General features: G+C 39.3%; 1 protein-coding gene across 1 annotated transcript in view; it reads right to left on the bottom strand.

Annotated features, from left to right (window-relative positions):
* Nucleotides 1–21809, bottom strand: part of LOC128737042 (BAI1-associated protein 3) — a 216613-nt gene extending 194804 nt beyond the window's left edge. Inside the window, exon 1 of the mRNA XM_053831589.1 lies at nt 21521–21809. Within this exon, the coding sequence (XP_053687564.1) occupies nt 21521–21809 (289 nt within the window). The remainder of the gene's footprint in view (nt 1–21520) is intronic.
* Between the last annotated feature and the right edge of the window lie 1371 nt (nt 21810–23180).

The following is a 23180-nucleotide window of genomic DNA, read 5'->3' as shown; positions in this document are numbered from 1 at the left end:
CGGCTGTTCCGAAACTTTTCGAGTCATTAGTTTACAGCCATCTTTATGACAGGGTAGTCGGACGTATTTCTCCTGTGCAACACGGATTCTTGAAGAAGAAATCAGTGGTTACAAATCTGTGTGAGTTCACTTCGATGGTTACGGACTGCATTTCAAAAGGCTTCCAAGTGGATTGCGCATATACCGATATGTCTAAAGCGTTTGATGCCGTTAGTATAAATAGCATCTTGGAGGCAGTTGAAGAGTTTGGGGTTCGAGGTTCACTGTACAACTGGTTAGTGTCGTATTTGAAGCAGAGAATACAATTTGTTAAAATACGTGGCAACAAATCTTGCTCATTTACTGTAGACTCTGGAGTACCACAAGACAGTCACTTAGGACCGCTGTTGTTCGTGATTCTAATGAACAAATTGCCTGATGATATCTCCCACTCAAGTATTCTAATTTACACCGACGATGTAAAAATATTTTTACCTATCAAGTCCATGGTCGATTGCTTGAAATTACAGCTCGACCTAGGACACTTTGGGATGTACTGTGAAAATCGCGGATTAAAAGTGAATACAGACAAGTGCTCAGTAATGACATTTAGCAGAAAAGTTAGCCCCGTGATCTTCGACTACGCTTACTGGAATAGAGTAGCACCGCATATAGAATATATTCGCGACTTGGGAGTAACATTTGACCGCACACTCTCCTTCGATAGACACATTGATAATGTGATCAAAGAGAGTTTAAAGCTGTTCTCACTCGTTAAGAGGTTTGGCCGTGACCTGAATGATCCACACGCTATATTGGCAATCTACAAAGGCATTGTTAGGAGCAAACTGGATTTCGCAAGTGTAATATGGCGCTCGCAGTTCGTTACCCACATTCAGCGAGTAGAAGGAATCCAAAAGAGATTTATTAGATTTGCTCTTAGAAATCTCGGATGAAACGGAGAACAGCTACCACCTTATCATGATCTGTGTTGTTTGGTCGATCTCGACTCGGTCCAGTCGAGGCATAAGAACATCCTTGCAGGGCGAACGATCAGACAACCACTTTCCAGTCGATTAGTACTAAACGATAACCCAGTCTCGCTTCGACGAAGGAGAACTTTTGAACCACCGTTGCGGACCAGAAATTACTCACAGAATGAACCAACTACACGCTTCATTAATAGTTTCAATGCACTTCAGGAAATAATAGCCATCGAACTGAGTCCAGATACAATAAGAAGTTGGCTTAGATTATATTTTAAAGGACAATTATATTAATGTTTCGATTGTTTAGTTTTATTGTGTATTTTAAGAAAAGTGACTCATGAACGTATTTTTTATATTTTGTAAATAGGTTAAGATTGGGTAACGGGCAGAATAGCCTATATTCAAATACAAATACAATACAATGGTACAATGATTTATAGCGCTAGATGAGGCAATATTATTTCAAAAAGGTGTAAAATATACGTAAGTTATTTGTAAAATGTTTTCAACTCGTTAATAGACATGAGTTCTTACCTTCCTTGTTTATTGTTGCTAGGGATTCCTAATATTCCCTTAATTAATCTAACTAATCATGCGGAAAACTAAAATAACTTTGTTGATAACTGTATAAATGCTTCCCCGATGTGCCGAAGAATTTTTACACTGCATAGAGAATCACTGCTTCAAGAAAAAGTTATTTTGCTCTTAGTTTTACACAAAAAATGGGGTATTGCTTACTTTAAAACGCTGTATCTCGGAGTCGGCAAAGAATACCTCGGGGCGATTAATGATTCTTATGTAAAAAATCTGCGAAACACGATGATGTTGGATTTTTTGAGATCAAATTGTCTTCATTGAAAGAAAAATGTAAATTTAGTTTTCAAATTGAGTTTAAAAATATTTAGCATATCGTTCAATGGTCGGTGGGACTCCAACCCACACTCTCTCGGTTGGTGCCCGGGTGTTTTGGCAATTGAAGTACAGCCGCTTCTTCATATTAAATAGTCTGATATTTATTATTATTATAATTATTCTTTATTTAAGAGGTTTTTAGCCTGCGGCTGGTTCGCCACTTAGTCTCATATTTAATTTTGTCCCTCCAGTCTAACCATTTCATACACGGTCGGCACCCGACTGCTCGCTTCTACCAGAATACAGTTTATAATCGTCTTTTCGGTGGTAGAAGCAAAGAGCAATCACACGAAATATAATTACCATCGGCGGGGGAGCATATGTGTGCGTTTATGGAATGGTTAGATTGGAGGGACAAAATTAGATATGAAACTATCTAGTAGATGGGTGCGGCTGTAGTTTAATTGCGAAAACACTCGAGTACCAACCGAGAGAGTGTGGGTTGGAGTCTTACCTGCCATTGAACGACTCAATACTTTTTTACCAAATATATTTGCACCAAATGCTTCTCCACTTTTCACAGAAATGTTCGACTGCGACAGAATCAGAGACAAGTAAAACAGAAAAAACGGGAGTTTATATGCATGTATGTTCCGCCATAACTTTAGAACGACTTAACCGTTCTCCACCAAACTTGGCATACATATTCCTTGACGTACGGGAATCAGCACTAGAAGGTTTGACACAAGGTAAAGGAGATGTATTAAAAAAGGCTTTGTTTGTCTTTCATTATAGGTATTTCGGAGAGCAACTAGATGCATACGTGACTGGGGAGTGCAAACATGGGGGACGAGAGTAAGCAAAGCAAAGCCTAGGTGCTACATTCCGTTATCGAAACTTGACCTTCTATCTTCTTCCTGAATACAGGACAATTGCAGGGCAGTTGCTACGATCCTATTGAATCCAACAGCCTCTCCAAGCCGAGATTCGAACATACGACGACTGGCTTATTAGACCAGCATCTTACCTCGAGGCCAACTGGGAGGTAATAACTCCAGAATGCCCGAACGATTCTTTATCAAACTTGGCACTCATGTTCTTTAACCTGAGAGAATCAGCACAAGAGGGTTAACAACGGGAGGGGTGGCCTGAAATAAGAAGGCGAATGGTCAATCAAGTAAAAGGTATACGTTTTTCTTGCATTTGGACCGATTATAGCTGTACAAGTAACTGGATGATAAGGGCCCTTCTAGCACGGTTGTTACAAAATTGTTGTGGTAACCGAAATATGACTAATTTCAGTCGTAATCCGGTTGCTTCAAAAAAATGGACCTAAAGTGTCTTACTTGGGGGAGAACATCTGAAAGGGGTAGAGGGTTACTTACCCTCTGGGTGAAAAGTTAAAATAAGTAAAAAAAAATGTTTCGTTTCTCTTTCGTTATAGGGATTCCCGCTGAGGAAACATTGGCTGTGGGACAGAAGGCGGCTACCGGCAATTGGAGGGGGGCAGGGATGACGTTACATTATAGGAATTTCCGGGCTGGTACCGAATAGCCAAAACACAAATGGCCGAATCACGAATGGCCGAAATCCAAATGGCCGAATTTCAACAGCGAAATGTGTAAGGTCTCACAAAATTAACAATAAAATTTTTGTTGATTTAGGCATTCCGGGAAAACTCGGCCTTTCGTGATTCGGCCTTTTGTGATTTGGTCTTTCGTGATTCGGCCATTCGTTACTCGGCCTTTCGTGATTCGGCCTTTCGTGATTAGGCCATTAGTTATAATATGCTATTTGTTATTTCGGCCATTTGTGTTTCGGCTATTTGTGTTTCGGCAATTCGTGATTTGGCCAGTTATGTTTCGTAGGTAATCCGAATTTCCGATACAAAAAGAGATGTGCAAGGAACTGGAATACAAAAAGGGACTGGAGAGGTCCAAATGTAAATACATACATAGAAATGAATGCATGCTCTGCCACACTGCGGAACGTTTGGACGATTCTTCATAAAACTTGACACACAGCAATGTTAACTACGAATGGCTGAATCACAAATGACCGAATCATGAATGGCCGAAACACAAATGGCCGAAGTAACAAATGACGTAATAGATCTAATGGCCGAGTCACAAATGGCCTAGACACGCGGTAAATAGATAAGAAATTCGCGGCTTTCAACCTGCATAAATGTAAGGTAGTTGCTGTCCTTACTCACTTCCGCTATTTAGGACTCAACTAACGCATAATCCTTGAGAGTCAGCAAACTTAAGGAATGCATGCTTCTCCGCAGCGGCAGGCGCTTCCAATGGCGGGGCACCAGCGAACACTCAGGACCTGCGGTCACCTTGCCCTGCATCATTTAGGAAACATTTACTACTGACGAGGTAAATAATGAAAAAATCTATTCAAAGTGTGTAAATACTCATAAAATGAACAACAAAATTGTAGTTATCATTGTTGTGCTCTTATTAACCTTTATTTGGCAAAGTTTTGAAAGGCTCAACAAGAAGAGACGAATTTTATCGGAATCCCAACGGCAGCGAGTAAGGACAGCATATACCTAACATTTGTTATGGTTAAAAGCCGGTAATATTTTCGGCTGAATACGACATTTGGCCATTTGTGATTCGCCCATTAAATTTATTATTTCGGACATTCGTGTTTCGGCTATTCGGCCGCGTGTGCGTCGGCCATTCCTAGGTAATCTCCGTTTGGAATTTTTTGTTTCACGATGCTTGGTTGAAGAATTATGAACTTTCAAAATGATCCATGTTCGAGAAAATTAGAAAATTTCTCTTACAGTTTTTTAGGAAGATTTGTAGTTTTTAAATTTTTGTTTCCGTTCATAGGTCCATCAACTATGCCCGTATTCAAAATCTCATGATTCTACGTTCCAAACCTCAATTAAAATTGGACAGTATCGGATCGGTATAATTTACTATTTTTTGCCTCGTACGGCTGAGCTTCCGCTTACATTAAACTTTCTCCGAATGATGAATGCAATTGCATTCCCAAAACACAGTCTGCGCTATCTGATGGGCTCATGGAGGCGTGCTTTTAATTCCTATATTTGCACTTCCCTAGAGTCGTATACTAACAGATAAAAAAGAACTGTAAAATGCAATTTCCTGGGAGAGTGTGATCATCAAATTAAAAATCACCCATGTGTTACCGATAGCATCAAAGCTATCAATTTTTTTTTCGTCGTGTTATCATTCTCGTCCGGCCCGATCCGATCCGGTTGTGTCACTTGTAACGTATATCTACTCTACACACAATAATGGTTAAGCTAATTTCGAGCTTCTTCGCCTCTGGAGCGCTTCGCCAACAGTTCTGCAATTACGTCGTATGACTGAGCAATTAGTTGAATGTTATTAGTAGCTCATCCGGGAAGCTTCAAATTAACAGCACACCCGCTGCACAGTGGATGCGAATTTTCGCACAGCATGAATCCGAGTTCCGCTAGCAAATGACGTGAATGAAAACAGCAGAGGGATGAATAACGAATGGTGTAGTGGAGATCAACATTTTTTTTTTGCTGTGGGAATAATGATAGAGTGACAACCTTTTGTTGGTTTTTGTTTTTAGTCCGGGTTAATTTTGCCGTAGGTTCATTGACTGAACTTCATCCATGCTGAACGAGCGGGTCGTCCAATTATTGGCATTTCCTACGTAAGTGAATAACTGAACGATAGAGCCAAGCCCTAGGTGGTGCAACTCAAAATTGAATCTTTTATCGATTACATCCGACGGATTTAATCACGTCCTCCTGTCGTCGGATGGAAGAGTGCGCGAGGACAAAAAAGTTACAAGCCCTCGCCTGTCATGAATTCCCAATGATGTTACGGATAATTTTTTTCTTTTCTTCTCTGTGCCGTGGAAAAACTGGATCTGCATCCCATTACCGTTAATTTTTCCTGAGTACGCTTTCGGTCACGTCCGCTCGCACACTCGCAGTGCTGCTGCTTCAGAGCCGCTGAGGGACCGTAGATGAACGCATAAAGTTTTCTTCCAACTTTCGCATCGTGCCTTTGTCCGCTGCTTTCGGCGCTGACTGTGGAGGATCGTTGGGCTGGCAAACGGGGGAAGAGGTACTACAATAATGGAAACTTTCCCAAGGAGATCTTTGGGCCGGTAGCCGGTTTATTTCATGATGGTGACTAAGGAGGTTGACGCTCTATCGACGTGAACCTGCTTTAAACTATCGGTAATATTTTCCAGTAATATTTGAGTTTTGCATTGTGTTTGGGCCATTGCAAATAATTTTTAAAGTTCCCGGAATTTTTTAAAAAAGAAAGTCCAAAATAGGTCCAAAACATTTGAGAGTTTCGAAACAATTCAAATGATTGGTGAAAAAATTAAGAAAAACAAAAAAAAATTTTAAAAAAATTATAAAATAAATAAAAAAATAGATAGAATAGAAGGCCAAAAAAATTCCGTATTTGTCAACAGGTTACCGTGCGTCTCCAGTAGCTCACTGGGGATGGTGACGCTTTGTACTTTTTACCAATCAACTAGCAAACAAATATTTTTTCAAATTATTTTAAAGCGAAATTTTTCTTTAAATGACTCTGAATAAACGGAGAACAAACTTCTTTTTGCGTATTAAAATAATTCTATTCCAACGAATCGATTTCTCATTCAACTGAAGTTTAAAATTTTATATTTGTCAGCAAGCAACCATGCGTCTCCATGTCCACCAGTAATGCAGACGCGCTGTATTTTTTGTAAATATATTTGCATCAACACCAACTTTTCAAATTTTGAAAAATTGCTTACTAGAATGACAATCAATTAACAAAGAACAAACTAAACTTTTTTTTATTACAATATTTTTTGGTTTAAAAAACTCGTATCATCCGGAATTAACGTCAAACCGAAACCAGTGAGCCGCAAACTAGCTGATTCATTTCAGTTTTTCGCTGTCACGGTTAGTATCAACGAGAACAATCATAAATCTATTACCGTTCAATGAATACTGGCTGGCTATCCTTCCGGCTGTGCGCGGTTCACCAGTTGCACATCCGCCGATAGCATCCATTATCTCATTTCTATTAACAGCGGCAATAAATGCCCTTTCAAACTATCGCTAGCGTAAATGAACTCTGCACCAACCACCTACATATTTGCCAGTTTTTATTTTCCTCCTACCAGGAAACATGAGCACATATCAAACGGGAAGCACACAAACGATGGTGGTCATAAAAATTGAAAATTAATGGTCAGTTAGTCAGTTGTCTCGCGATTGGTTATAGCCTTCTGTCGCTGCCGCTATAGTTTCTGCCGTTCAAAGGTTCCGCTTTCGCCGACGGGCCTAATGACCAACAACGTCGGTGCCTGGGTGCCTGGCCCATTTGTCAATTCTTTGATCCCTCTCCATCCATAGGATGGAGACAGACGGAATCATCCTTCCATTGGTTGGTCAGTCGGTCTATCCAGGCAGCAATTCATCTCGGCTAGTCAATAAAAACTGGCCAGAGCAGCGTAGGACAATTGAGTGGAAAATTTTAGTGCAATTTTTTGTCGCTCGGATGCGTGGCAGCCAACCCAGTCGCCCGAATCGTTGGACGGTGCTTTGCTCTGTCGCCGTTGCGTTGAACGTTGCTTTGCTTTGCTGCTGCCGTTGGGTATAATAAGTGGTCATGAATTTAATGGGACTTGTTGCGCGCGCTCTTCCCCGCACCACGGACGGTTGTGAACCGACCGAAATCGGGTCAACATATTAAGAGCGAAATGCGAAACGTGGAAAGTTTCCATTGTAAATCGAGTGCACTGAGAGGTTTCATTTGATTGGTTCCTATGGGTCAATTAATAGGAATTTATTGGCCGAAACTAGCTTGATCGCTCGAATGGATGTTACTTAATAGAGAGAGAAAGAACCCCTATAAATGGTAGTAAAAGTTTCGCTACTTTTACTGGTTTGATTACTGACCAAATCGGTTTTTATGTGATTCCGAGCAGAGGATTTACAACTGCTACACTGAACTTTTATGTTTTCATATTTGCGTTTTATTTTCACTACTCGTAATTTAATTTCACATTTAATGCTCCTGAAGTTACTATCCTGAAATGTTTTCGATTTTATGACCGTTATCCATTATCCGAGTTTAATTGACATAACTCAATAAAAAAATTCGTCCAATGTTTTTATCAGCTTAACATAGTACCAGAAACTGAAGCTTATCATTTTCAAAATCCGAATGGAATGGAATTCTGTTTCTAAATCGCTTAATTGATACTCATAAAACTGCCAAAAATGTAATTGTAATGTAATGTAAAGATTACCAGACGTCCAAGACTATGCGGGACAGTCCCTGACTTTGATGCCTTGTCTGTGGGACAATAGATTAATTGATTAATAAATATTAAATCAATTGATTTTTTATCGTGCCAGTTGAATGTTGAACTACTCAGAGAACTGCAACAGGTGACACAGATTGATTTCTGCAAATTGAGTTAAATGTTACAAGAAATACAATATATTTTTAAATCAAGTAGATTATCAATTGATTTGTCTTTTAAACATGTTTTGTACTTTGAAGAAATGCTCTTTTTTGATAATCACCAAATGCTTGTGACAAAACGTAGAAACAGTATCAACATGAGAAGTAATGTTTTTCGGAGAAACGGTGTCGACCAGCGCTAACCCAGGGTATAATTTAGAGCAACGTAGCGCGTAATCAACGTTCCCAAATTGGTCATTAGTTTGATGAGCGTAAAATGAACACGACACGCGCGGTACAAACTGAAATACAGAAATGTGCTTTCATGTACCGGAGGCTAAAATTGATGTAGAACTGCTCAAAGCTCAACCATTTTATCACCAGATCCTGTTAAGCTAGGTTCGGTCTGATAACCTCTACAAAGCACTTTTTAGGTAATTAAATTCAATAAAACTATAAACTAGAAATCTCCTAGTCAATATGTGATCCTAAGAATTAAATGAAATATATTAAACATTTCACGACTAAATTATAGGCGTCCCACTACAAAAAAGTTAGTAACGGCACACCATGAAATGAAAACTTAATTATTCGATAAAGATCGTCATAAAACGAAAGCATGTTTATTGTTATATTATGCTCGTTTAGTTTTTGTCGACACTTGTTCGCAGCTGCATCCGGAAAACCCGGGAAAAAACTCAATCTTAGAGCCATTTAGATTATACTCAAACGTTTCTCACGGCGCTATTTTATCGGAATGATCTGATTAAAACAAAGCACGAGGAATGAAAATTTATTTCTCTGGGTTTTATGATCCTCGGGGCAAAACTAGCCGTAAAGATTTTATCTAGTTTAGCCAAGTGGCAAGTCTCTTTGTCAAGCAAGTAATGGGGCATCCTTTATTACCAACAATCACCCGGTAATGTTTGACGATTTAGACTAAAACTATTATTTTGAATTAAACATTGACGACAATTTTTCAAGAAAGTCTTATCTATACCTATAAAGAAGGATTTCTGTCTGTCTGTCCTGTGTTCCTTATAGAATCAAAAACTACTGAACCCATCGGCGTGAAAATTTGCATGTAGAGGTTTTTGGGGCCAGGAAAAGTTTTAGTGATGGTTAGAGACCTCTCCCCCCACTAAGAGGGGGGGCTCCCATACAAATGAAACACAAATTTCTGCATAACTCGAGAACTAATCAAGCAAATAGAACCAAATTTGGCATGTGGGTGTTTTCGGTGACAAGAATTTATTCTAGAGTAATTTGAGACCCCTCCCTTCTTTATAAGGGGAATTATAACTCCTCTCCCCTTTAAGAGGGGGGGTTTCCATACAAATTTCCTCATAACTCGAGAACTAATCAAGCAAATGGAACCAAATTTGGCATGTGAAAGTTTTCGAGGGCAAGAAAATTTTCTATGTTGAATTAGGACCCCTCCTCACTTTAAGAGGGGGGGCTCCTGTACAAATGAAGTACCAATTTCCTCATAACTCGAGAACTAATCAAGCAAATGGAACCAAATTTGGCATGTGTGTGTTTTTGGAGACAAAATTTTTTTCTATGATGAATTGGGACCCCTCCCCACTTTAAGTGGGGGGGGGGGGGGGCTCCTATACATACGAAATACAAATTTCCTTATAACTCGAGAGCTAATCCAGCAAATGGAACCAAATTTGGCATGTGGGTGTTTTTGGAGGCAAGAATTTTTTCTATGATGAATAAGAACCTCTCCCCACTTTAGGAGGGGGGGCTCCTATACAAATGAAATACAAATTTCCTCATAACTCGAGAACTAATCAAGCAAATAGAACCAAATTTGGCATGTGGGTGTTTTCGGTGACAAGAATTTATTCTATGGTTAATTGAGACCCCTCCCTCTTTATAAGGGGAATTGTAACTCCTCTCCCCTTTAAGAGGGGGGGCTTCCATACAAATTTCCTCATAACTCGAGAACTAATCAAGCAAATGGAACCAAATTTGGCATGTGAAGGTTTTCGAGGGCAGGAAAATTTTCTACGGTGAATTAGGACCCCTCCCCACTCTAAGAGGGGGGGCTCCTGTACAAATGAAATACAAATTTCCTCATAACTCGAGAACTAATCAAGCAAATGCAACCAAATTTGGCATGTGAAGGTTTTCGAGAGCAAGAAAATTTTGTATGGTGAATTAGGACCCCTCCCCACTTTAAGAGGAGGGGCTCCTGTACAAATGAAATACAAATTTCCTCATAACTCGAGAACTAATCAAGCGAATTGAACCAAATTTGGCATATGTGTGTTTTTGGAGACAATTTTTTTTTCAATGATGAATTGGGACCCCTCCCCACTTTAGGAGGGGGGGTCCTATACAAACGAAATACAAATTTCCTCATAACTCGAGAACTAATCCAGCAAATGGAACCAAATTTGGCGTGTAGGTGTTTTTGGAGGCAAGAATTTTTTCTGTGATGAATTAGGACCTCTTCCCACATTAGGAGGGGGGGCTCCAATACAAATGAAATACAAATTTCCCCATAACTCGAGAACTAATCAAGCAAATAGAACCAAATTCGGCATGTGGAGGTTTTTGGAGGCAAAAATATTTTCTACGGTGAATTAGGATCCTTCCACACTTCAAGAGGGGGGGCTTCTACACAAATGAAATACAAATTTCCTCATAATTCGAGAACTAATCAAGCAAATGGAACCATATTTGGCATGTGGGTGTTTTTGGAGGCAACCATTTTTCCCATTATGAATTAGGACTTCTTACCTTTTTAGGAGGGGGGGGGGGCTCCCATTCAAACGAAATACAAATTTGCTCATAACTTTAGAACTAATCAAGCAAATGGAACCAAATTTGGCATGTGAGAGTTTTAGATGGCAGAATTTTTTTTCTGTGGTGTATTACGACCCCTTTCCCTTTTAAGAGGGTGGGCTCCCATACAAATGAAATACAAATTTCTTTATAATTTGAGTACTAATCAAGCAAATGGAACCAAATTTAGCATGTAGGAGATTTTTGAGTCTTGAATTTATTTTATGATAGTTAGAGACCTCTCACCCCTGTGGTAGGGGGATATGGACTCTCATACAAATAAAACAGAAATTTTTGCGAAACTCAAAAACTAATCCAACTCGAGAAATTCGAGACTCTTCCATAAAACATTAATCAATAACAAGACCACAAAAACTATCTATAGTAACACTAGATCATTCAGGACGAGCCGGTCGCGAGTGTTGCCGGTGACCCGCCGTCGGAAGCGCCGCCCACTGGGGGGCTTGCAAAACTCGAGATAGTGACAAAGATCATCCGAGATTCATGATTTATGTACAACACAGGTTAATTTGTGGCAATACGAAGTTTGTCGGGTCAGCTAGTCCTAAATAAAATCAATCAAAAAGGAAGTTGAAAAATTTCTATCAAAAACTGTGCAATTTGGGTTATATTACTACCTTGAACCTTTTTGCTGTTCATTCCTGTCATTGATAACACAACGGCAGTACTTTCAGATTGTACTGCACATACAATATACGCAAACGGAAACGTTCATATCGAAAACAACATAAAATGAAAGGTCTAGACCAGTGATGGTCGAACTGCGGCCCTTCAAGATGTTTTTTGCGGCCCGCGGGCTGATTTGAGAGATGGAGGACTCATGGGTAACTTTTTTGACGACACAGGGGCCACTCAAATCAGCCATAATGCCTCGTGCATTTTGTTATGCGCAGGAATGGCGAGAAGAATTTGCGGCCCGCGACATTTATGGGGCGATCTCGTTTGGCCCGCACCACGCCTATGCCTGGGCACCACTGGTCTAGACCATCAACTTGACCTTTTTCGAAAGCATAAAAAAACTGTCAACAGTAGTGCTAAATTGAAGACGGTCTTCTGCTCCCAGAGGGAACTAAGCCCCCCGTAAAGAACTAAGCTAGGCAAAAGTTAGTTTCTATGTTCGTTTAGCCTAGGAGATGCTAAACCTAAAATTTGTTTTGTTTCAAGACTAAAGAATCAGTCGATGTTTACCTTGAAGCAGTGAATTTATACAACTTTTATTTTGTTTGTAATATTAGTAAGGCCATTACAAATAATTTGTAAAGTTCTTGTCCTTCCGATGTTAAGTAAATTGCATCATTATTAATAATAACTGCAAAATGATAAGACCACACCAAAAATGCTTACAAATAACGGAAAATGTACTAAAATGACACCGAAAATATACAAAATCTACAAAAAAATCTGCCAAAAAACACAAAAATAACTCATAAAAAGTACAATAAAAACGGGAAAATAACCAAAAGCAACTCGAAAAAGATTCGAAAATAGTGCAAAAATTAAAAGTGACACCGAAAATATACAAAATCTACAAAGAAATCTGCCAAAAAACACAAAAATAACTCATAAAAAGTACAATAAAAACGGGAAAATGACAAAAAGCAACTCAAAAATGATTCGAAAATAGTGCAAAAATTAAAAAATGGCTCAAAACCATTCAAAAGTAATGGAAACATGACATAAAAATATCTCAAAAATGATGCAAAAGTAACACAAAAATGATACAAGGATGACACAACATGCAAAATGCAATGCAAAAACAACATAATAATAACTAAAAAATAGTACAAAAATAAAAAAGGATGCGAAAATAACAAAAAATTATACAAGAAGTACATAAAAAATATGCAAAAATGGGGCTGGTACTGAATGACCGAAACCAAAATGGCCGAATCCCGAATGGCCGAAATACAAATGGACGAATTCCAACAACAGTAACAGAAGACCGAAGCACGAAAGGCCGAATTTTTGCCTAAATAATTATTCAATAAAAAATATGAATTGGCAAGCAGTTAACAAATAACTTTAATCAAACAAAAAACACAATAAGCACTATTGTGCTATTTACTATATTTACTACCGAACGAACTATTTACTATAGAGTATAGATGATTGCAAGTTCTTTCTTCCTCTAAGCTAAAGTGACCAGATTTTTTTTAATGAATGCGGGACATATTAAATGGCTTATTTGCTAAATCGGTTCGGTAGTAAAGATGGGATCCTTTAGAAATTGGGCACTTCATTTTGGCGATAGCGGCGCTCAGTGGCTGTGTATGCTAGCTTTTGGTAGCGTTGTGTTGTTTATAAACAGTTCTGCTCGGTATATTTTTTTCGCAGTGTCGCAGGTAACGTGGTTTCGAGATATTCATCATGCAGGAGGAGAAATGAAAGTAATTGTGTGCGGTCACCTGGCGCTGGCGGAACTAGCTTCCAGCATCCGAAAAGAGCAGTGGTGTGAGTAATTGAGGGTTGCAATGAAACTTTCATGGCTGTCCGCAAGGCGCAGGCCAGACATTCGAATTGAACTCTTGACCATCAGCTGCGGTTGAGGGTCATTCGGAAAGTCAACGCTGATCTCAGCATCACATCTCAGCATGCTTTGGTGAAAATACGGAATACTAACCGCTGTATTGAACGGCGATTCCGCCGCGGAATGGTCAAAAGTGTAACCGAGCAAGTGGGGAGCCCAACAGAAGCTTCAAACAAAAAACAAAGGCTAGAATCCGGTCTCGTGAGCTACGCGGCCGGGTGCTGACGAAATCAGCAGAATCGAGGGCGAAGATGAAGAAGAAAAGAAAAAATAATGCAAAATTTTTAGGCCTCACGGACAGCTGATTCCTCAGGAGTTATTTAACTCGCGAGTAAGCTTTTAGCAGAAAGACGTTGTGAGTATGTGCATGCGCGAGTCTGTGGGAAGCAGAATGTCTGCACACAGGCAGTTTTTTTTATGCCTGCGTGTGCGGCGTAAGCGTTGAATGCTATGTTTCTCATACTCTTTCGTGTTTGTGTAGACATGGTTAGGGTTGGCATACCGGGAGTACCGGAACCGGGAATACCGGTACTACCGGTTGATTTTTCAGTACCGTAATACCGGTACCGGCACGAGAGAATACCGGTACTTTCAGTATTGATCAACTATGCCATTTTTCTTATATTCGTCTACAAAAACGAAGATGAGTAACATGTTTAAAATATTTTCCAAACTGCGCAGACTGTTTTAATAAAACAAGCGGATGATTTACTATTGATTTATTGTTGATGAGATACCACCTCCCTTTGATTAAGGCAGTCAAGATGACAAGGAAAAGTTTGAACGATCAACCCAGCCCCAACTTCAATTTCGATTAGGCCTGTATTCCATAAAACTTTGCGAAATAAAATCACTTACTTTGATACTCAAGGATTGAAGAGCAAGTACTTGACCATGCGTTTCGATTCCCTGAGCACAGTTTGTCGTGCGGCGATAAATTCCGATGAAGCATTTTCAGTGTCTGGCAATTTTGGTACTAAAGTTCTTTTTCGCATGGAGGGCAGTACATTGAATATTTTGTGCATGTTAGTGTTGAGTTTTTGCAGATAATGAAGCGAAAGCTGAAGATGAAGAGAACAGTGACATTGGTCAGATGAGGAGTTCGAGGTGCCGGCTGGCCGGTGCCGTGACTGGGGAGGGTGTGCACCGGCTGATGAGTGGTGTCAGTAGTAGGTTTTTTCATGCAATGTAGCATAATTTCCTATGTTTCATCCTTAGAAACTGTTTTGATTAAAAAATTAATCAATGCGGGACACTTATCCGGGACAAGTCATCCAAATCCGGGACAGTCCCGAATAATCCGGGACGTCTGGTCAGCCTACCCTAAGTGCAAAAGGTTTACGATCATTATAAGGCGCGAGACCTATTTACCGTGTCAGAGGAAATGTTTCCCAGATGATACAGGGCGAGATGGTCACAGGCCGCGAGTGTGCGTCGGTGACCTGCCGTCGGAAGCGCCGCGCACTGCGGGCGGACAGCCCCCTCGCAGAAACCATTTCTATTTAGGGACATGCAGTTTTCTAGGTTTATTAGGTTTAGGGATTATCGCTTAGTTAAGTCCGAACGAGCGGCAGCGAGCAAGACCAGCATGTACCCGACGTTTGCAAATTAAAGGCTGTGAATATTTTCAGTCGAATATGACATTCGGCCTTTAGTGATTCGGCCATTCGTAATTCGGTCATTAGGTATATCATGCCATTTGTTATTGCAGCCATTTGTGTTTCGTTGGTGAAAAAATGTGTTATAAAATAATGTAAATCTGTTATAAAGGAACAGAAATTGCAAAATATACAAAAATGACTAAATATTATGACGGAAATGACAAAAAAATTGTGCAGAAACTATTCAAAAATGATACGAAAATGACACGGAAATAAACAAAAATGAGACAAAAAATATGACACGACATAGATACAAAAATGATAAAAAAATATATAAAAATGACTTCCAAAATGTACAACACAAACGTCAAAATGACATAAAAGCAACTTAAAAATAATGCAGATGATACAAAAATATAAAAGTGACACAAGTATGACATAAAATGGTCAAAAGTTACAACAAACATGGTATAAAAATGACAAAGAATATATAAAAATCACAAAAATTACAAGAATTCACACAAAAAGATACAAAACTGGCACAAAAATAACACAAAAACAGGTGTCAATCCCGGTGTAGTGGTTAGCATTCACGCCTCTCACGCCGTGGATCCGAGTTCAAATGACCAAGCTGTTAAAGTATAATCAAATAACAACAACAACAGCAACGCAAAAACGATACACAAAATGTACAAAAATAACTCTAAAATAATCACCAAAAAATGACAAACAAAAATCACAAAATGGAACAAAAATAACCAAAAGATAATACAAACATGACATGCAAGGCTCTAAATAATTCAAAATTGACCCAAAAACTTACAAATATGACACAAAAATGATACAAAACCAATACGGACATAGTATAAAACTAATACAGAAAACAGTATCAAGAATGACGCAAAGATAATCCAAAAATATTACAAAAACGCCTCAAAAATGATCCGAAAATGATACAAGGACCGAATTTACTGGAATGAAACAAAAATTAAACAAAACTAACACGAATAATATAAAAATAACTAAAAAAGGAACAAAAATCACACAACATGTACAAAAAATGTCAATATATTATTAACGGAATGATAAAAAATACACAGCAAACATATAATTACAGAAAATATACCAAAATTACAAATAAGAGATACAAAAAATAACACCAAAAATGTACAAAAAGGATAGCTAAAAATTACATTATAAAATAATGTAAATGTAAATGTGTTATAAAGGTACAACAATGACAAGAAAATGGATGGATTGTATCGTAGCAATGGATTGTATTCTCAGTCACCTCACTGGTCGACTAGTCGATTAGACTGCTCGATTCGATTGCTCGACTGGACTGCTTAACTGAACTGCTCGACTGAACTGCTCGACTGAACTGTTCGATTCGACTGCTCAACTCAACTGATTGATTGGACAGATCGTCTCGACTGCTTGACTGAACAGCTCGGTTTAACTGCTTGAGTGGACTACTCGACTTAACTACTCGATTGCTTGACACATTTGCTTGACTTACTACTCGACCCGACTGCACGACTTAGCTGTACGATTGAAGTGCTCGACTGGACTGTTCGATTCGACTGCTCGACTGGACTGCTTGACTGGACAGCCTGATTTATCTGCTCGACTAGACTGCTCGATTCAACTGCTTGATTCCACTGCTCGAATGAACTGCTTGACTCAACTACTCGATTGGACTATTCGAATCGGCTGCTCGACTCAACTGCTCAACCCGATTGCTCGATTCAACTGGTCGACTAGACTTCTCGATTTGATTGCTCGACTCAACTGACAGCTTGATTCAACAGCTCGACTAGACTGCTCGACTTAACTGGTCGACTTAGCCACTCAACCCGTCTGCGCAACTCAACTGCTTGACTTAACTGTTTGATTCGAAAGCTCGACTTAACTGTTCGATTCAACGGCTCGACTGGACTACTCGACTGAACTGTTCGACTCAACTATTCGACTTAACTGCTAGACTGAAGCGCTTGACCCGACTGCTCGATTAGACCACTCAACGCAACTACTCGATTCAACTGCGCGACTAGACTACTTGATTCAACTGCTCGACTGGACTACTCGACTTATCAGATATCAGCATCTTTGGCTCGAGAAAATGACTGCTCGATTAAATTGCTCGATTGGACTGGTGGATTAAACTGCACGACTCGACTGCTTGACTGAACAGCTTGATTTAACTGCTCGACTTGACTGTTCGATTTGACTGCTCGACTGAACTGCTTGACTTGTGTTTGATTCGACAGCTCGACTTAAATGGTCGATTCAACTGCTCGACTGGACTACTCGATTGTTCGACTCAATTTCTCGACTCGAGTGCTCGAATGAATTGCTCGAATGAATTGCTCGACTCAACTTTTTGACTTAATCGCTTGACCCGACTGCTTGACTAAACCATTAGATTCGACTGCTCGACTAAAGTGCTCGACTAGGCTACTCGATTCAACTGCTCGACTGGACTACTCGACTTAACGGCTCGATTAAACTACTCGACTGCACGATTTAACTGCCCGACTCGACCACTCAATTCAACTGCTCGAGCGGACTGCTTGACTGGACAGCTTGATTTAACTGCTCGATTTGACTGCTCGACTTGACTGTTCGACTCGGATGCTCGACCCAAATGCTTGACTCGATTGCTTAAATCGACTGGACGTCTTGCCTGCTCAACTCGATTGCTTGTCGCGATATCATATGGTCGGTGTTAAATCAGACCGGACCAGGTCGCAAAATTTTAAAAAATGAGTTAATAAGATAGCAAACTATCGAGAATTTTCTAAGCAACATTTCCCTCTAATCAGACTACATAAATGTTGCAAACAGCCAGAAAACAGAAACAAAAATAAAAGAAAAAAGAAACAAAAGGTGTACAAAAAAGCACCAATGCAAAAATGACACAAGAAGGAAACAAAAAATATAAAAATGACACAAACTAAGGACCAATATTTTAAAAAGTCCCCCTTTGTCCCTCTGGTGTTGGGCCACTGAAGAGGGGGGGGCGGTTGAAAAAACACAAAGAGAATTTTTTAATCGAGCAAAAAATATGGATTTTACGCAGTTTTATTTAAAGTTTAAACGTGAAAACCAAATCTATTCTTGCTTTTAATATATACGTTGTTATTTTTCATGCAAAATTCTACGAAAAAAAGACAAAAACGTAAGAAATTTTTTTGGTCGATTTTCGGAAATTCCGCTGTTTGAATTTCCATTTCTATTTCATACTAGAAGCGTTAACTCAACTCGTACACTCATTTTTCAAGTTTTTCAGGCTGTAGAGCCCACAGACAGTCAGTTTTATAAAAAAATAGCTCATATCCTACAAATTATTTTTTTGCCACTCGATTTTTCAAGCCAATTTTCAAGGGTGGGCGTGACAAAAACTTTGAAAATGATTTGCAATGGCCTAAGGGGCCATCCAGATACCACGTGGACACAAAAATGCCAATTTTCAACACCCCCCTCCCCCTCCGTGGACAAGCGTGGACATCGACTCAACCCCCACCCCCCTCCATTGTTTGTCCACGTGGACATTTTTTTTCTTATGTGAAATTCTATGCTCAATTCTGTTCTGTTCTGTTGTATTTCTGTTATTCTATAATTTAAAAAAATTAAGAAAAAAGCTTACGTAAAAGCAAGCTAAACTAGGCATGTTATCTAGATCTAGTTCTTCTATCCATGCTAATCTTGTCCACTGTAAATAAATGATGGACTACAGGAAAGCCTGTTCCAGCTTGATCTTTGCTTGAAGATTCATCTGCTTCAACCCCTGTCCAACCAGAGTACCTTAGCTTGGTCGCTGACTCTGACTGGCACATTACAAGACCTCTCCGTTGTGGTTCGTGAAATTTTAAGAAGACTATTTTTCAAATACGTTGTCAATGGATTTTCTTTTTCGTGGCGAGCTGCATTTGATTGTATGTCACGTCGTGCCTAATTTTAATTAATTCAAAAGGCACAAATGAAAATTCTATTTATTGCAAAAAATGTCGCTTGTCCACGTGAACATATACCCCCTCCCCCCCTTCCGTGGACAAGCGTGGACATTCACGTACCCCCCACTCCCTTCTAAGCTGTCCACGTGGTATATGGATGGCCCCTAATAACCCTCTAACGTTATGCAACAATGACGCAAAAAATATAAAAATCACTCAACAAGATACAGAAATGATACAATATATACAAAACTAAGGGTACAATATCATGAAAATTATAAAAAACTTACACAGAAAGTATATAAAAATAACACGGTAACTTGAAAAACTAATGTGTAACTGCAAGGGAGTTGATTTGTAAAAAACTAGAGGACCCGGCAAACTTCGTACTGCCACAAATTAGACCGAATATTTCAGATTGTAAAATTCAGACGAACTGCTGGGTTTTAGAAAAAGGAGTGTACTAACGGTATAGGTAGAATTTTGTAATTTTTTGAAGATTCCAACGTTTGATGTAGTCTATAACTCTGGATTTTCAGAGATCGTGTATATCTAACAACCGTATTAAGCCATTAGCAAGATACGAAAATTTGACAAAATCTCAAAATTTATAGCTACACGTTGGAAACATGTCGGTGTAAAAGTTGGTTTGTCAGTTCCCAATACCCAACGGTTGTGTTGGTAGAAGTTGCATCGAGTCTTGTCTTATAAACCCTACTGATTGTTAAATTATTTTGTGTAAAAGTAAATTCGATGGCAGCGCCAAATTGCGTCTGCAGCAGTTGATTTTCTTATTATAGGCAATATACCTTAAAAACTTCCTGAGAACATAATCATTACACCACCAACAACTATATTTTAATTGATGCTGAAATATATCATTGTTCCATTTAATGCTCTCAAACAATTGTTTTGCTTTAGTAAATCGTCTCATTATCATCTTGCTATTCTGTATGCTGGTTCTTAAGTTATTGCCAACAATTTTTTAACACTCAAGCATATTCCCTTCATCACAATCAATGGTTCATTGGGGGTTCCTTGATAATTTAAAATTCAATTCAATATTCTGATATGTATTTGATGTCAATAGGGATATGATTTATTTTTTTATTAGATTTGTATGTTAATGGATAAGAATTAGCCGAAATAATTGCATTGCCGAATCTTGATAACTGTAATTTGCAAACTGCATTAGTAATAAATTACTGTTCAAGGTAACTTCATTATCCCACAAAATGAATTTAATTGTTAATTTTATTTCTAACCGTCTCGTCAAATATGTTGAAATGCTAATAAAAGTATACATTTAAATCCATTTTTGTTCTTTCTGTTCCTTTGGTATTTCCCGCACTAAAATAATTTAACACAGAAGCATAATTTTGTGAGATTTTTTATACTTATAAGGAGTGCAATACGAAATAAAACTGGGAATTCGTTATGAACTGTAGTAAAATTCTAATTTATATAAGTACCTACTTTCAGGATAGATTTGTTGCTGAATTGCTGGAAACTCTATTTTACTACATATGTGGCATGTATTCTTCATTTGATGATTGGGAACTGGCTATTTAGTCAATTTAGTGCCTAAACCATTTGTATTGGATCTTCTGGATAAGCATACGATGTAAAAAGGCATAAAACAGTTTTGTGTTTGTTTCATAAATTCGATAAATGAATTAACGAATCAATGAAATGCTAACTATTGTAAATGTATTTTTTCTTTTTAATTTGTTTTGTAAAAGCACACAAATTGTTAATAGCATTGTTACATGTGGCGATTTCAATGAAAGTAACCACGTGTTTGTTTATCAGACAACGAACGGTAACGGCGCTACTAAAAATCGAACGATGATCGTAGCAGACACTGACATGGCGTTTGCAATACGCTGTGGATTTTATATGGAAAACTAATTTTTCGAGTTTTCGAGTTCTTTCCAGTAAATTTTCCGATTTTTCTCGCCGTAAAAACATAGCGGCGATGGAAACGAACATAATGAAAAAAAGCTGGCTCAAATCGGACGCTCCGTTCTCAAGTGATGCGCGGTCGAACTTTTCCACTTCCATTTTTATATATAAGATATAAGACGTGTCCTTCGGTAATTAACTAATGGAGACGCATGGTGACTTGTGGACAAATCGTAGAATGGAATAGTTTTTCGCTAGAAAAAAGGGCAATACGTTTACACACCTTATCTCACTTTTTAATGCCATCAATCTCGGCGAAAAAAAAGTATGGCAGAAATAGTTCACTTAACATGTTCCCCAGTAAGTACGTTCGAAACGCCAACTGCTACCTATCCCGGCGGGTGAAGCTACTAACATGAGTAATAGAATTCATTAATTTTCCACCTACCTAGCGTGGCTCCTGCTCCACCCATCATTCCGCCGAAGCCAGCACCCGCCGCACTGCCGCCGCTCCCGATGGAACCACCCGAGCCCGGCGGTGGTCCCATCAGGATACCGCCGGTGTTGTTCATTTTGCTCGGATCCATCAGCATCAGCGGGCTGGGGCTGCTGGCGGTGGCGGCCGGCGTCGTGGCCTCCGTCGACTCCTGCCGGGACAGGGAAAAGCGACGCGGATTCAGCCCCAGGCCGGCGACGCCACTCGTCACGTACTGTTGCAGCGAGCTGAAGAAACTCATTCTCTCGGCCGAGAGCTGTACGTGTGTGTACGATTGGATTAGTTTGTTCACAAAAGGTGCCGCAAAAACTGTAATTTATTTCTCTCCCTTCGCAGGAGCTTAAAATAACTTTCCGTTCCGTTGCTGGTTCGATTGGAAAATGTTTGCTGAGTTAATCTCGACACTGCGAAGGTAATTCGTTTTTGATTGGCTTTGATGCAACTATCACTACTTTCTACCACTCTGCTAAACGATCTAATATCGCTAAATTATTCCCTAACGGAACACTTTCACATCGACACAGGTTTGCAGTTCGCTAAAACGAATGGTTAATGGTGCATATTTCACTCGGTTGCATTGCTGCGGTAGCGGCGGCGACGGCGGCGGCGGTGACGCTGAATTGATCACACTGACTCGATGATAGACGAAGGAGCAGCCCGGTTCGTGACTATGCATTCCGTTTGGCGGCCAGGCCTGCCGGGAGCTTTAATGCAAAATGTTCTGCTCGCAACTAACGTGGCACTAAGTTTCATTTTCAAAACTCGTTCCGGCTTTCATCGTTGCCAGCCTCTTCTTCGTCGTCTTATGTGAAAAGCTCAACCGGAGTGCACTTGTTTATAGAAATTCATGACCTGTAACGAAACGGAAGAATGGATGATGAGAAAATGGGAATTTGCGAGTGTGCAGCAGCTACTGTTTTTGTTGTCAAGAGTTTCGTCTTCTCGGAAGGTTCAAGCCGAGCCGAACCGAGCCGAGAAGATGCATTCAACAAGCGAGCGAGCGAGCGAACGAGGTGAGTTGTGCAGTTTTCCATCACCCGTGGTATCACCCCGTTGTTCGAAAAGGGGGAAACACTTTTTATTTCTCGTTTTGCTATTTGCTGGAAAAGCTGTTCTCTTCTCTTCTTGGAAGGTACAGCTGTTTTATAAGGCCGGCCTGACTGTTTGAATAAAAAGATCCAATTAGTTCGGTGCGAACGATTGCAATATGCTTCGCAAAGTGGCAATCAATTTACGGCATCAATGCTTGTTGCAACAAACGAGCAGCAGCCGCTTAATTGATTCGGAGTATTTGATTTTCACCGGTAAAATGATGAATATTTTATGTTTTAATATGCAAGGAATGACGTTGGTTCTGCTACTGAATAGAGCAAGTTGGATGCGGTGTTTCTTTTTTTTTTTATCAAAGTAGAGAAAGCAGCATGATACATAAAAGAAAAGTTCTGATGGATTATTCTTTCAGCTTCCAATTAAAAAAGCATGAATCGTTTCGTAGCAATCTTTCCCTTTGATCATAGTGAATGTAATTTTTTTAAGCAGTCACTAAGAGAGACTTAATTTTAAATTCCCTGTTTAAAATAAATTAACATTCACAAACAATTACCAACCCACC

Source organism: Sabethes cyaneus, chromosome 2 (genome assembly GCF_943734655.1).
Source record: "Sabethes cyaneus chromosome 2, idSabCyanKW18_F2, whole genome shotgun sequence".
NCBI classification, from domain to species: domain Eukaryota; kingdom Metazoa; phylum Arthropoda; class Insecta; order Diptera; family Culicidae; genus Sabethes; species Sabethes cyaneus.
Note: the sequence above shows the minus strand (reverse complement) of the source record. Positions and strands in the feature narration are given on the sequence as shown.